Source organism: Leucoraja erinacea, chromosome 7, assembly GCF_028641065.1.
Source record: "Leucoraja erinacea ecotype New England chromosome 7, Leri_hhj_1, whole genome shotgun sequence".
NCBI lineage: Eukaryota > Metazoa > Chordata > Chondrichthyes > Rajiformes > Rajidae > Leucoraja > Leucoraja erinaceus.
In genome coordinates, this window is record NC_073383.1 from 42,420,391 (window position 1) to 42,433,038 (window position 12,648).

The 12,648-nt window shown below is 50.9% G+C and overlaps 1 protein-coding gene across 5 annotated transcripts in view; it reads left to right on the forward strand.

The window, feature by feature from the left end:
- stradb (STE20 related adaptor beta) overlaps nucleotides 1-12,648 on the forward strand; it is a 34,038-nt gene that overhangs the window by 5,071 nt on the left and 16,319 nt on the right. For all 5 annotated transcript variants that reach the window (XM_055638367.1, XM_055638365.1, XM_055638368.1 and 2 more), the window contains 2 exons: nucleotides 607-700; nucleotides 11,540-11,661. In XM_055638367.1, coding sequence (XP_055494342.1) covers nucleotides 607-700; nucleotides 11,540-11,661 — 216 coding nt within the window. The remainder of the gene's footprint in view (nucleotides 1-606; nucleotides 701-11,539; nucleotides 11,662-12,648) is intronic.

Sequence of the window (12,648 nt, forward strand, 5' to 3'; positions counted from 1 at the left end):
TAGGAAGGATGTGAAGCTATTGGAAAGGGTGCACGAGATTTATCAGAATGCTTCCCGGATTAGCTACAAGGAAAAGTTGGGCAGATTTGGATTGTTTTCTGTGGAATACTGGAGGTTGAGGAGAGCCTTGATAGAAGTATATACAATTATGGGAAGCATAGATAGGGTAGACAGTCAGAATCTTTTTACCAGAATGGAAACATCAAAGACTAGTGGGGAAAGGGAAACTGCTTAAAGGAAATGGGCAGGACATGTTTTTTTACACAGAAGGTAGTTGGTGCCTGGAATGTGCTGCCAGGGGTGCTGGTGGAGGCAGATACGATAGGGACGTTTAAGAGGCTTCTAGATGCGTGGCTATGCAAGGAATGGAGGGATATGGACCATGTGCAGGCAGTGGTGATTAGTGTATCTTGACATTATGTTTGGCACAGACATTGTGGGCTGAACGGTCTGTTCCCGCATTGTACTATTTAATGGTGTATAAATAGCTTCCTCTCCTCTGCAATTTGCTTGGCTGTGATACTAGATACAGTCAGTTTTCCTCTTGTCCCGAAAAGGTATTATCCATTATACATCATTCACTATTATGCTTTTTCTTCTATGTAGAAAAATGGATACTCCACTTCCCAAAGCTCCCTGCGAGATGAAATGACGATCTATGCAACCAATGCCAGTCACTATCAGCTTCTATGTGAACTAGGTAAAAATTATTGTTGAATTGGGTTTGTTTGATAATGGCCTCACAGACATGTTGTTTGATTTAGAAATCGAGATGACTGAAAGATGGAACTGTTGGCCCAGCTGGTGGTTTACTTCAGTACCATAGTGTAATCCTATTCTAGAACAAAAGTTTTGGAGGAACTCAGCGAGTCAGGCTGGAGAGGGAAATGGATGAAGAATGTTTTAGGTGTGACCCTTCTTCACACTGATTGGAGCAGGGGGAGAAAGCACTTTACTTCCCCCCCCCCCCCCCCCCCCTCTTCACCCGATTTAATCCCCTCTTGAGGCTTTTTTCATTTCACTCTTTCCCCCCCCCCCCCCCCCCCCCTTTCCTTACCTGACACCCTTTTGTCTCTTTTCCACCTCTAGATTTTGTCACTTCACCCATCTGCCAATCATCACACCTTCTTCATTTGCATCCACATTACTTATAGGCTTTGTCCCACCCTCCTCCTTTCAAGCTTTTCTTCTCCTCTACTCCAATCAGTCTGAAGAAGGGACCCAATCTGAAACGCTTTCTGTCCCTTTCCCTTCACAGATGCTGCCTGACCAGCTGAGTTCCTCCAGCACTTTTGATTTGTTCAAGATTCCAACATCTGTAATTCCTTGTGCATCTAATTCTGTCAAAATCATTTCTATATTTATCTTGTGCTTAAGTAATTGGCTTTGGAATAATTGTGATAGTGTTGTGAAAAAAAAACAGCACAAAACTACTAGCACAAAATAAATTGTCCAACTTGTTTACAAATAGTAGAAATATTTTATGTTTAAGAAGGAACTGCAGATGCTGGAAAATCGAAGGTAGACAAAAATGATGAAGAAACTCAGCGGGTGAGGCAGCATCTATGGAGCGAAGGAAATAGGCAATGTTTTGCGTGGAAACCCTTCAACAGACTGATGTGAGGGTGGGGGGGGGGGGGGGGGGCGGGAAGGAGGAATATTTTAGTTTGGTTTGAGATATCAACTGTCCTCTTGAGGTGCGGAAATTGAATTATTTTTTCAGTGACCATTTGTACTGTTTCTAGTAGGTACTTTTCAGCCTAGTGTTAAAGCAGTAAATGTAAACAGATGATTTGACCGTGGACAACATGGATAGACATGGTAGAGTGTATTTTTTCCAGGGTGAAAAGTCAACTAATAGTGGGCATAGCTTTAAGATGAGGGAGGAAAGTTTAAAGGAGACAAGACAAAGTGGGACCCCTTGGGTCCCAGTCACACAGGAGGCCTGGTTTTCCCCCCCAGTGGGGGAGGGGGTGGTGTGGGGGGGGGGGTCGGTTTGGGGGGAGTGTGTGGGGTTGTAGGGGGAGGCGGGGGGGTATGTGGGAGGGTGGTGTGGGCTCAGCAGCCCCGGCTCCGACCGCACTCACCAGCTGCAGGTCCCGGCTCCGGACTCAATCATCTGTTCCAAGACCGGTGCCTGTCGCACTCAGTGGCTCCCAGCCCCAGCTGCATTCATCGGCACCTGGCTCCTCGTGTTGGTCGCCACCCCCGCACGCGAACACAGCAGCCCCCTCGGCGGAAAACAGCAGCCCGTGAACACAAGGGGGGGTGTCGGAAGAGTGGGAGGGGTGGTCGCGGCAGACGCAGCTCACCCAGCATCTTCAGCTTTCGGCCTCACTCACAACTGCTGGTCCCACTCCGACTTCACGCAGAGGCTTCCAGTTTGAACTTGCTCTCTGCCAAGCTGCATCCATTCGGTGGGGGACCAAGTTCAACATGTCGGAAAAGTAAAGCTGCAATGCCACCTAGCATCCCAGGTCTACAACCTGGATTTATTTCATTGTCCGAGGGGAAGTGCCCCTCCTTCTGGGCAGTGATGCGTGCCATGATATGGGCCTGGTCACCTTTGGTAAAGGTGTGCACCAGCTGTCCACCATCCAGAGTCCTACTCAACAGCTACTCTCACAGTCCAAGGACCTTTTTGACAATAAATGGTCGCAGCCACCAAAGAAGAATAAAGACAAAATAAGGATTTGTATAAACACTGCGATCAAACGTCCACATCACCCAATGCGGATGGTGGAAGAAGTTGTGGCACACCTGGGAAAAGCCAAGGTATTCTCAGTGTCAGATGCAAAAAGCTCATTCTGGCAGTTTCTGCTAGACCACGCATCCTCCATGCTAACCACATATGAAACGCCTTTCGGACATTATCGTTTTTTTACGCATGCCGTTTGGCTTCAATTCAGCTGGTGAGGTCTTACAACGCACCATGGAGCAGCTCTTTGTCGGGTACCTATGCGCTATAATTGTGGAAGACATCATGGTCGCCTGGCGCGATGTCCAGGAACACGATTCCAATCTAAAACTAATCCTAGATCGTGCCAATGAGGTAAACCTCGAACTCAACCCACTCAAGTGCAGGTTTGGAGTTGACAAAATGGGTCACGTATTCATCAGCAACGGCCTCAAGCCAGACCCGTTCAAGACCATTGCCATCAGCGAGATGCCGGCACCCACATACTTAACTGCTCTGCAACGATTTCTAGGCATTGTAAACTACCTGGGAAAGTTCATCCCAAATTTCAGCTAACTCACAAGGACGCGCACTGGTCCTGGACCGAGCACCAACAGAAGGCGTTCAACGCCCTCAGACAACAAATGTCTGGCGCTCCCACCCTCACATACTTCGATGTCAAGCAGCCTGTCACCCTAACTTGTGATGCCTCCCAGTACGTTCCGGGTGCTGCCTGCCTACAAGACGACGGTAAGGGTCCCTGACCTGTCGCCTATGCCTCCCATACCATGTCTGACACAGAACAGCGCTACACTCAAATTGAAAAGGAACTGCTTGCCGTAACTGCTTGCAAGAAATTAATGGGCTTTATCTTTGGCAACCCGGTCACAATTAAGACCAACCACTAGGCCCTGGTCAGCATTCGGAGCACACGTGGCCCCTGCGTACTTACAATGCTTGATGATGGAACTACAAAGGTATGACATAAAACTGATTCACAAATGCGGGAAGGACATGTATTTACCCGACACCCTGTCACGGGCACCGTGCAGCACCTGTCAGACGACGATGGGTATGGGGTTATGATAGTCTCTTACCTTCCATCTGCGTGTTTAAACGACCATGCAACACAAACGGTTGCGGACTAAACGCTAGTCGCTCTCCACTGTCATCCATCACAGTTGGCCAGACAAACAATACCAGCTGTCTCCCCCAATTTGCCCATTCTACCCGGTTTGCAATGAGCTAGTTCTCCAGGACAACATTGTGGTGAAGGGACATAAGGCAGTCGTTCCGGAATCTCTGCGCGCCAAATATTTAGAGACCATCCCAGGGCAGAATCAACTATCCACCAGGCAAAGAGTATATTTTTCAGGCCTGGAACGGCCGATTTTGTGCTTGAGAAAGTCAAATCCTGCGCGGTTTGCAACAGCCTAGCTCTGCACCAGCCCAAACTACCGCTTCTCTCACACCCCACACTGGACTTACCCTGATCCACACTTGCAACTGAACTTTTCGAGTAGCACAGCAAACAGTACCTGGTCCTAGTCGATTCATAGTCGGGGTGGTTTGAGAGCGATTTGCTCAATATTCCAACCTCCGCCATGGTCATCCAGAAACGTACTCGCCACTTTGCTGTTCACGGGGCGCTGATCCAGCTGCTCTCTGACAATGGCAGTCAATTCTCCAGTCAACTCTTCAGGCATTTTGCTAAACGCTGAGATTTCTGCCACATTACCAGCAGCCCCGAATACCCGCAGTCCAACGGTCTGGCTGGACGCGCGTTATGAAGCACCAAACAATTAATGGAACGATCACATAGGGCCGGCTCCGATGTCTATTTCGACTTGCTTAACCTCCGGAACATCTCCTGCGACCCGATTCTGGGGTCCCCTCCCAGCGCACTACTCCACCTATGGTTAAGCAGATGCTACAATAACAAGTTTGCATGCCGGCAACAGTTCAATTCCAGCTCCAGCAGTGCCCAGAAGAAACATTACGACAAGACCAGCACTCAATTCCTTCCACTTACCAAAGGGCAAGTCGTCCGTTTGCAGTTGCACAGAGGCTATGACCACCTGGATGTCATTCTGGGGTCCACCGCGGAGCCATGCTCATACCTAGTAATTTGTTGACAAGGCATCTACAAACGCACCCGCCAGCACCTCAGCCCAGTTAATGAGCCTGCCCTTCCACATCAATAACCTGACCAACCGGCCGTGACCCATTCACGGTCCAGCAGAATTGCTCCCGTGGTTCCATGGCCACCGGCCAACCCGAGTTCGATTGCTTCTCCGGCCGCCTCACCACTCCAGCCGCTGCCATTACGGTCCCGGCTTTCACCAACAACGCCGGCAAGACCACTATCTTCTCCTGTTCAATCTCCAGTGAAGGAAGATGAGCGGTACAGGTGCACAACCTTTTATCCGAAAGCCTTGGGACCAGACACTTTTCGTAATTCAGAATTTGTCGGTCTTGGGAATGGAAATTTTTTAGCATAGACTTTAATGGCTGGCTCAGTGGTAGAGTGCTCGGCTCATATCCGCAAGGTCGCGAGTTTGCGCCTTGATCCCGGCAGTTACTCGGTCGCGAGTTTGAGTCTTCAATGTCGTTTTTTTTCTTGCAGAATAAATGTTTGTATGAAATGCAGTGTAGGAGAGGTGTACTGACTGTGTGGGCAGAACTTTGGAAGTGATTGCCCACCAGTCTAAAAAGCCGCTGTGTCTCCCTGTCCCTGGGATAGCAGGGGGCGATCAAACAGCACAATACCCCCCTCCCCCTCCAACTCCAGAGGAATCCGCTCCCCGATGGGCCGCTACAGCGACAAGTGGCAGTTTGCCCACAGCCCGAGCTGCGCCACCCCAAGAACACCTTGCACACCATCAGCTTCTGCCCCTACGTGTTCCTCTGGAGTTGGAGCGGGGCTGGGCTGGAGTTGCTGCTGGCTGTGGGTCTCTGGGTTCTCCGTGCTTGCAGTGGGCCTGGGGGTCGCTGTCCCGTTGGTCCTGACGTCTCCGGCCACCCCCCTGGACTGGAGCTGAGACTGGGAACTGTACCGCCCTTGCCCCCTCCCTCTGCAACTGCAAACAACCCCACTCTCCTGCAAGGGCGGTACAGTTCCCGGAGGATAGCAGGTGGCCGGAGACGTCAGGACCAACAGGAACCCGCTCCCCGATGGGCCCCTACGACGCCCCGAGCTGCGCCCCGTCATCCGCAACCCATGTTCCTCTGTAGTTGGAGCGGGGCTGGGCTGGGCTGCTGTTGGCTGTGGGTCTCTGGGTTCTCCGTGCTTGCGGTGGGCCTGGGGGTCGACGTCCAATTGGTCCTGACGTCTCCGGTGACTGCACTGACCTGCTGGCAGCCATCGCCGACTTGAAGACAGTGCAAAGCCCCCGCGCCGGTGCAATGAGCGGGGAGCTGGAGAGGGGAGGGAAGGGGTCACACACATGGCCGGGGAGCAGAGGGGTGTAGGTGGTGTGAAACTGAAGGGAGCGACAATCTGCTGCTGCCTACACTGTGTATCGTGTCTACCGTGGGAACTTTTTAACTTAGCGGGCAGGCAGCAGCATATTGTCAATTATTAACCCTCCCGCGCAATATACTCTCACCTTCTCTTTTATGGATGGGGATTTAGTTCCCCTTTCTTCCAGGACCGACCGGAGGTTCCGCTGTCACCTCTGCGGGCCGCCCTCGGTGAACGTCCTGTCTCCCTGTCCCTGGAATAGTAGGGGGCGATCAAACAGCACAATACCCCCCTCCCCCTCCAACTCCAGAGGAATCCGCTCCCCGATGGGCCGCTATGGCGACAAGTGGCAATTCGCTCACAGCCCGAGCTGCGCCACCCCAAGAACAAGACATTATTCTTGCACACCATCAGCTTCTGCCCATACGGGGAGCATGTTCCTCTGGAGTTGGAACGGGGCTGGGCTGGAGTTGCTGATCTGGGATCTCCGTGCTTGCAGTGGGCCTGGGGGTCGGTGTTCCGTTGGTCCTGATGTCTCCGGTGACTGGCACTGTGCTGCTAGCATCGCGACGTGAAGACAGTACAAAGCCCCCGCGCCGGTGCAATGAGCGGGGAGCTGGAGAGGGGAGGGAAGGGGTCACACACATGGCCGGGAAGCAGAGGGGTGTAGGTGGGGTGAAACTGAAGGGAGCGACAATCTACTGCTGCCTGCACGCTGTTAAAAAGTTCCCACGCAAGACTCACGATACACTGTGTATCGTGAGTCTACCGTGGGAACTTTCTAACTCAGCTGGCAGGTAGCAGCATATTGTCAATTATTAACCCTCCCGCGCAATATACCCTCATCTTCTCTTTTATGAATGGGGATTTAGTTCCCCTTTCTTCGAGGACCGACCGGAGGTTCCGCTGTCACCTCTGCGGGCCGCCCTCGGTGAACGTTTTCAAGGACCTTTCTTCAAGGACCGAAAAAATGTCGCTATTCGGAGGTTTTCGTTATTTGGATCGTCGGATAAAAGGTTGTGCACCTGTACTACCGTACATGTTTGCAAGCCGATCCTGAGAATCGGAAAATTCACCGGCTATGTCTGAACTGTGGACGACCTGCTTTATTTTACGCGTTTGCATGATGTACAAGTAAAGTGCACTCGCCCTATACTGGTGTTTTACAATATATTCCGCCAAGTGTTATTTTTTATTGCGCATTGCTTCTTTAAGAGGAAGGATGTAGATTAACTATATTAATCCAGGCCTATATTTCCACTACACACGCATGCCATACATTCCACCTAGTATTCCAGTCCGGGTTTTGGGCATCATGAACCCTTGGCAGCCTGTCGGTTTTGGTTACTGCGGTCAGACGTAGCTGATTTGAAATGCACAGCTGTGTATGATTCTCTCTCCTTTAAATCTCAATAAAAGACTGATGGTTCACTCTTGACTTTGTAATGGATCTCATACAAACATTGTGTATAGATCTAATGGGCTGTCTTAAAATACTTGAATCCAAATCAGATACAGTTGCCTCACATTTACACTATGATCGAAAATGCTTGCAAAATTGAAATGGTATTTACAAATAACTAGTTTTGTAAGAAAATCTGCATTTATATGGCATTCTGACACGTCCTTTAGTTTTTACAACGTGGTTCATAAATTGTGAATTAGTTTTGAAATGTTCAGATGTGGTGAACAAATTTTGTGTTCCGGGCAGTCACGGTGGCACAGCGGTAGAGTTGCTGCCTTACAGCGAATGCAGTTCCGAAATCTCGGGTTCGATCCCGACTATGGGTGCTGTCTGTACGGAGTTTGTAGGTTCTCCCCATGACCTGTGTGGGTTTTCTCAGAGATATTCGGTTTCCTCCCACACACCAAAGACGTACAGGTTTGTAGGTTAATTGGCTTGGTAAATGTAAAAATTGTCCCTGGTGGGTGTAGGATAGTGTTAGTGTGTGGGGATCGGTGGTCGGCTCGGACCTGGTGGGCCAAAGGGCCTGTTTCCGTGCTGTATTTCTAAACTAAATAATGTTGGAGTAAGTGATCAATTAATCTAAGTTAAATATGTTAGTTCAAATGTAAATTGCTTCACTCATTCCAAGAATTCTGTTTATGTGGAGATAGGTTTATGCCCACGTAAACATCCCAAGATTATATACTCTTAAATGTGCTCCTAAACCAAGAGTAAAATGTTGAATATACTGCATTGCATGCAGAATGGCATTACATGCCAGAGGCCTATTTGGCAGTACAGGTGCACAACCTTTTATCCGACGATCCAAATAACGAAAACCTCCGAATAGTGAAAAAAATTTCGGTCCTTGAAGAAAGGTCCTTGAAAACGTTCACCGAGGGCGGCCCACAGAGGTGACAGCGGAACCTCCGGTCGGTCCTCGAAGAAAGGGGAACTAAATCCCCATTCATAAAAGAGAAGATGAGGGTATATTGCGCGGGAGGGTTAATAATTGACAATATGCTGCTGCCCGTCCGAGATCCCAGAGACCCACAGCCAGCAGCAGCCCAGCCCCGTACCAACTACAGAGGAAAACTGCAAACTGGCCGGAGACGTCAGGACCACCAGAAGCCGCTCCCCGAGCTGCGCCCCCTCATCGGGACACCGACCCCCAGGCCCACTGCAAGCACGGAGATCCCAGATCAGCAACTCCAGCCCAGCCCCGCTCCAACTCCAGAGGAACACGCTCCCCGTATGGACAGAAGCTGATGGTGTGCAAGGGCCGTCGTGTTTTTGGGGTCGCGCAGCTCGGGCTGTGGGCGAACTGCCACTTGTCGCCGTAGCGGCCCATCGGGGAGCGGATTCCTCTGGAGTTGGAGGGGGAGTGGGGTATTGTGCTGTTTGATGGCCCCCTGCTATCCCAGGGACAGGGAGACAGGACGTTCACCGAGGGCGGCCCGCAGAGGTGACAGCGGAACCTCCGGTCGGTCCTCGAAGAAAGGGGAACTAAATCCCCATTCATAAAAGAGAAGCTGAGGGTACATTGCGTGGGAGAGTAGGAATCCAAAGACAAAGTTGAATTAGCGTTCACCGAGGGCGGCCCGCAGAGGTGACAGCGGAACCTCCGGTCGGTCCTCGAAAAAAGGGGAACTAAATCCCCTTCATAAAAGAGAAGTGGAGGGTATATTGCCCGGGAGGGTATATCGCCTACCTGGAAGAAACCGGACATTTTTTCCAGGATGTCGTCTGCACACCAAAGCTCACCAGTTTATGTTTAAAGTTTTACTTAACGTTTATCTCGTCTTTATTATTTATTCGGGGGATTCAAGAATCCCCGAGCTAGGCCGCCTATGTATCGTGAGTCTACCGTGGGAACTCTTTAACTCAGGGAGGCAGCAGCAGATTGTCGCTCCCTTCAGTTTCCCAGCGACAGTCACCTGCCACGGGAGAGAGATCATGCACTGTTGTAGGTCTCCTTTGCACGTCGGTGTTTCTGTCTTTCTCCACTCATTGTTGGCCCCATCTGTCACCACCCCCATCTACACCCCTCTGCTTCCCGGCCATGTGTGTGACCCCTTCCCTCCCCTCTCCAGCTCCCCGCTCATTGCACCGGCGCGGGGGCTTTGTACTGTCTTCACGTCGGCGATGGCAGCAGATCGGTGCGAGTCACCGGAGACGTCAGGACCAATTGGACGTCGAGCTCCAGGCCCACCGCAAGCACGGAGATCCCAGAGACCCACAGCCAACAGCAGCCCAGCCCCGCTCCAACTACTTAGGAACCTGGGTTGCGGATGACGGGGCGCAGCTCGGGGCGTCGTAGGGGCCCATCGGGGAGCGGGTTCCTGTTGGTCCTGACGTCTCTGGCCACCTGCCATCCTCCGGGAACTGTACCGCCCTTGCAGGAGAGTGGGGTTGTTTGCAGTTGCAGAGGGAGGGGGCAAGGGCGGTACAGTTCCCAGTCTCAGCTCCTGTCCATGGGGGTGGCCGGAGACGTCAGGACCAACGGGACAGCGACCCCCCAGGCCCACTGCAAGGACGGAGATCCCAGAGACCCACAGCCAGCAGCAACTCCAGCCCAGCCCCGCTCCAACTCCAGAGGAACACGTAGGGGCAGAACCTGATGGTGTGCAAGGTAAGTCTTGGGGTGGCGGATGAGGAGGCGCAGCTCGGGCTGTGGGTAAACTGCCACTTGTCGCCGTAGCGGCCCATCGGGGAGCGGATTCCTCTGAAGTTGGAGGGGGAGGGGGTATTGTGCTGTTTGATCGCCCCCTGCTATCCCAGGGACAGGGAGACACAGCGGCTTTTTAGACTGGTGGGCAATCACTTCCAAAGTTCTGCCCACACAGTCAGTACACCTCTCTTACACTGCATTTCATACAAACATTTATTCTGCAAGAAAAAACTACATTGAAGACTCAAACTCGCGACCGAGTAACTGCCGGGATCAAGGCGCAAACTCGCGACCTTAGATCGCCTAAGGGCATGTAGCCCCGCTAGGGTGACATGAGTGCGGGAGGTGATTCAATGCTGCGGGCACATTTACAAATTGAGGAATTCATTCAACACACTGCATTTCATACAAACATTTATTCTGCAAAAAAAAACCTACATTGAAGACTCAAACTTGCGACCGAGTAACTGCCGGGATCAAGGCGCAAACTCGCGACCTTGCGGATATGAGCCGAGCACTCTACCACTGAGCCAGCCATTAAAATCTACGCTAAAAAATTTCCATTCCGAAGACCGACAAATTCTGAATTATGAAAAGTGTCTGGTCCCAAGGCTGTCGGATAAAAGGTTGTGCACCTGTAGTGACATTTTTTGGGTAGGATCAACAGACAGGTATTTAGTTGCCCGGTAAAAGAGAGAGATCTTGTTTATTCAGTGTTTCCCGACACCCAAAGTATAGTGTGAGTGAAATAATTGTAGTAAAACAGGAATCACTTCAGATATTTTGTGAACAATAGAGATAATAAAACATCAATGATTTGATTTAATTAAAGTTGGTTGAAGGATAATTTGGCAAAGGTATCAGGGCAAACTCCCCAACTTTGAATAACACATGGATGAGATCTTACATCCAAGGAAATAGCTAAAGTGTCAACTTAATGTCATCCAAAAACAACTTCATTGCTTGTACAGCACACTCCTGCTAGTGCCCTAGGATGTCATAATGTCTGAGAGATATTAATCGGGTTAGGACATGAATGCAATTAAAAAAAATGAATTATAGTCCTTAATAGTGGCTACTCTGTGGGTATTCCAATATCTTGCATATAAATATTTGACCATAGGTAATTTGAGGCACTCTTGTATTTCCTGCATTCTTCTTTGCATTTCTCATTTAGCTGTGTTATTTTATGGAGAAATGTACAATTTTTCCTTTTGGTTTTAATCTGACAATGACAGCTGAGAATTTAACAATTGTCTTGACATTTATTTTGTTTGTCAGGGAAGAGTTTTAGTAATTTAACCACAGTGAATCTGGCCAAACACATCCCGTCTGGAAACATGGTGGTTGTCAAACGCACAAATATGGACACCTGTTCTGAAGAAAACCTGTCCTCCTTGCAGGTCAGTATGGAAGTCACGCAAAACAGAATCTATCTATACATTGCTAAAACTTTGATCTTATTATTTTCCGGTTTGCGCTGTCATTCTATTTGCGCACAAACGGTACTCGATAGCGCTACGATTTTTTGCCAGCTTGCTCACCGTTCTCCTCTGCTGCGAATGCACCAAGTTTTGTTCTGATCGGGCGTCTAATGTAAAAGTTAGTGAGATTTAAAAATTGCGCGAGCGCAGATCGATCTCCTCTCCTGCCAGTTGGCGCTGCGTAGATTGGTCTTTTCTCCCGTCCCCCCTTTCCTGTGCCATCGCATCTTTACTGGAGCTGAGGGACGCTCTGGATGGCCAGCAGATGTTTCCATTGTGTCTTTACTGGAGCTGAGGGATGCTCTGGATGGCCGGCGGAGGTCTCCAACCAGACACAATTTTCGGAGGGAACGGATGCGGCCCCGCTCAACCCAGCCCGGCGTGGAGGTGTCGCCGATGTCGCAAAACGGAAAACGGAGACTCTACTGGAGTTGAAGGATGCTCTGGATGACCTTGTCTCCAACCAGACACAATTTGTGGAGGTACCGAAAGTGGCCCGGCCCAACCCAGCCCCGAGAAGTCGCCGATGTCGCCAGACGGAAAACGGATCTGGTCCCCCTCGCTGGCTCTTGCCTCCTCCCCGTGATACCCCCATCTTTTCTGTCCTTTCTCCGAGCTCTCGTCCCACCCCCCCCTGCCCACGCCCCACACCCATCTTCCCCCCCCCCCCCCCCCCCCCCCCCTCCGGGCTCCACAAGATCCGGATATGGTGCGGACGCCATACGTCCGTATGGGGCTGCCATTTGCGGCAGTCAACGAGGGCCCCAACTTACCAGCACACATGTCCATCTCGGACGGGGGCACAACGCTGACTTCGGCCACCTTATCCACGGTGAAACTAGCCGACCGCCGCCGTAATTACTGGTGGCCGGCCCCGAAAACGCACAGGGCGGGTGGCATTGGCGG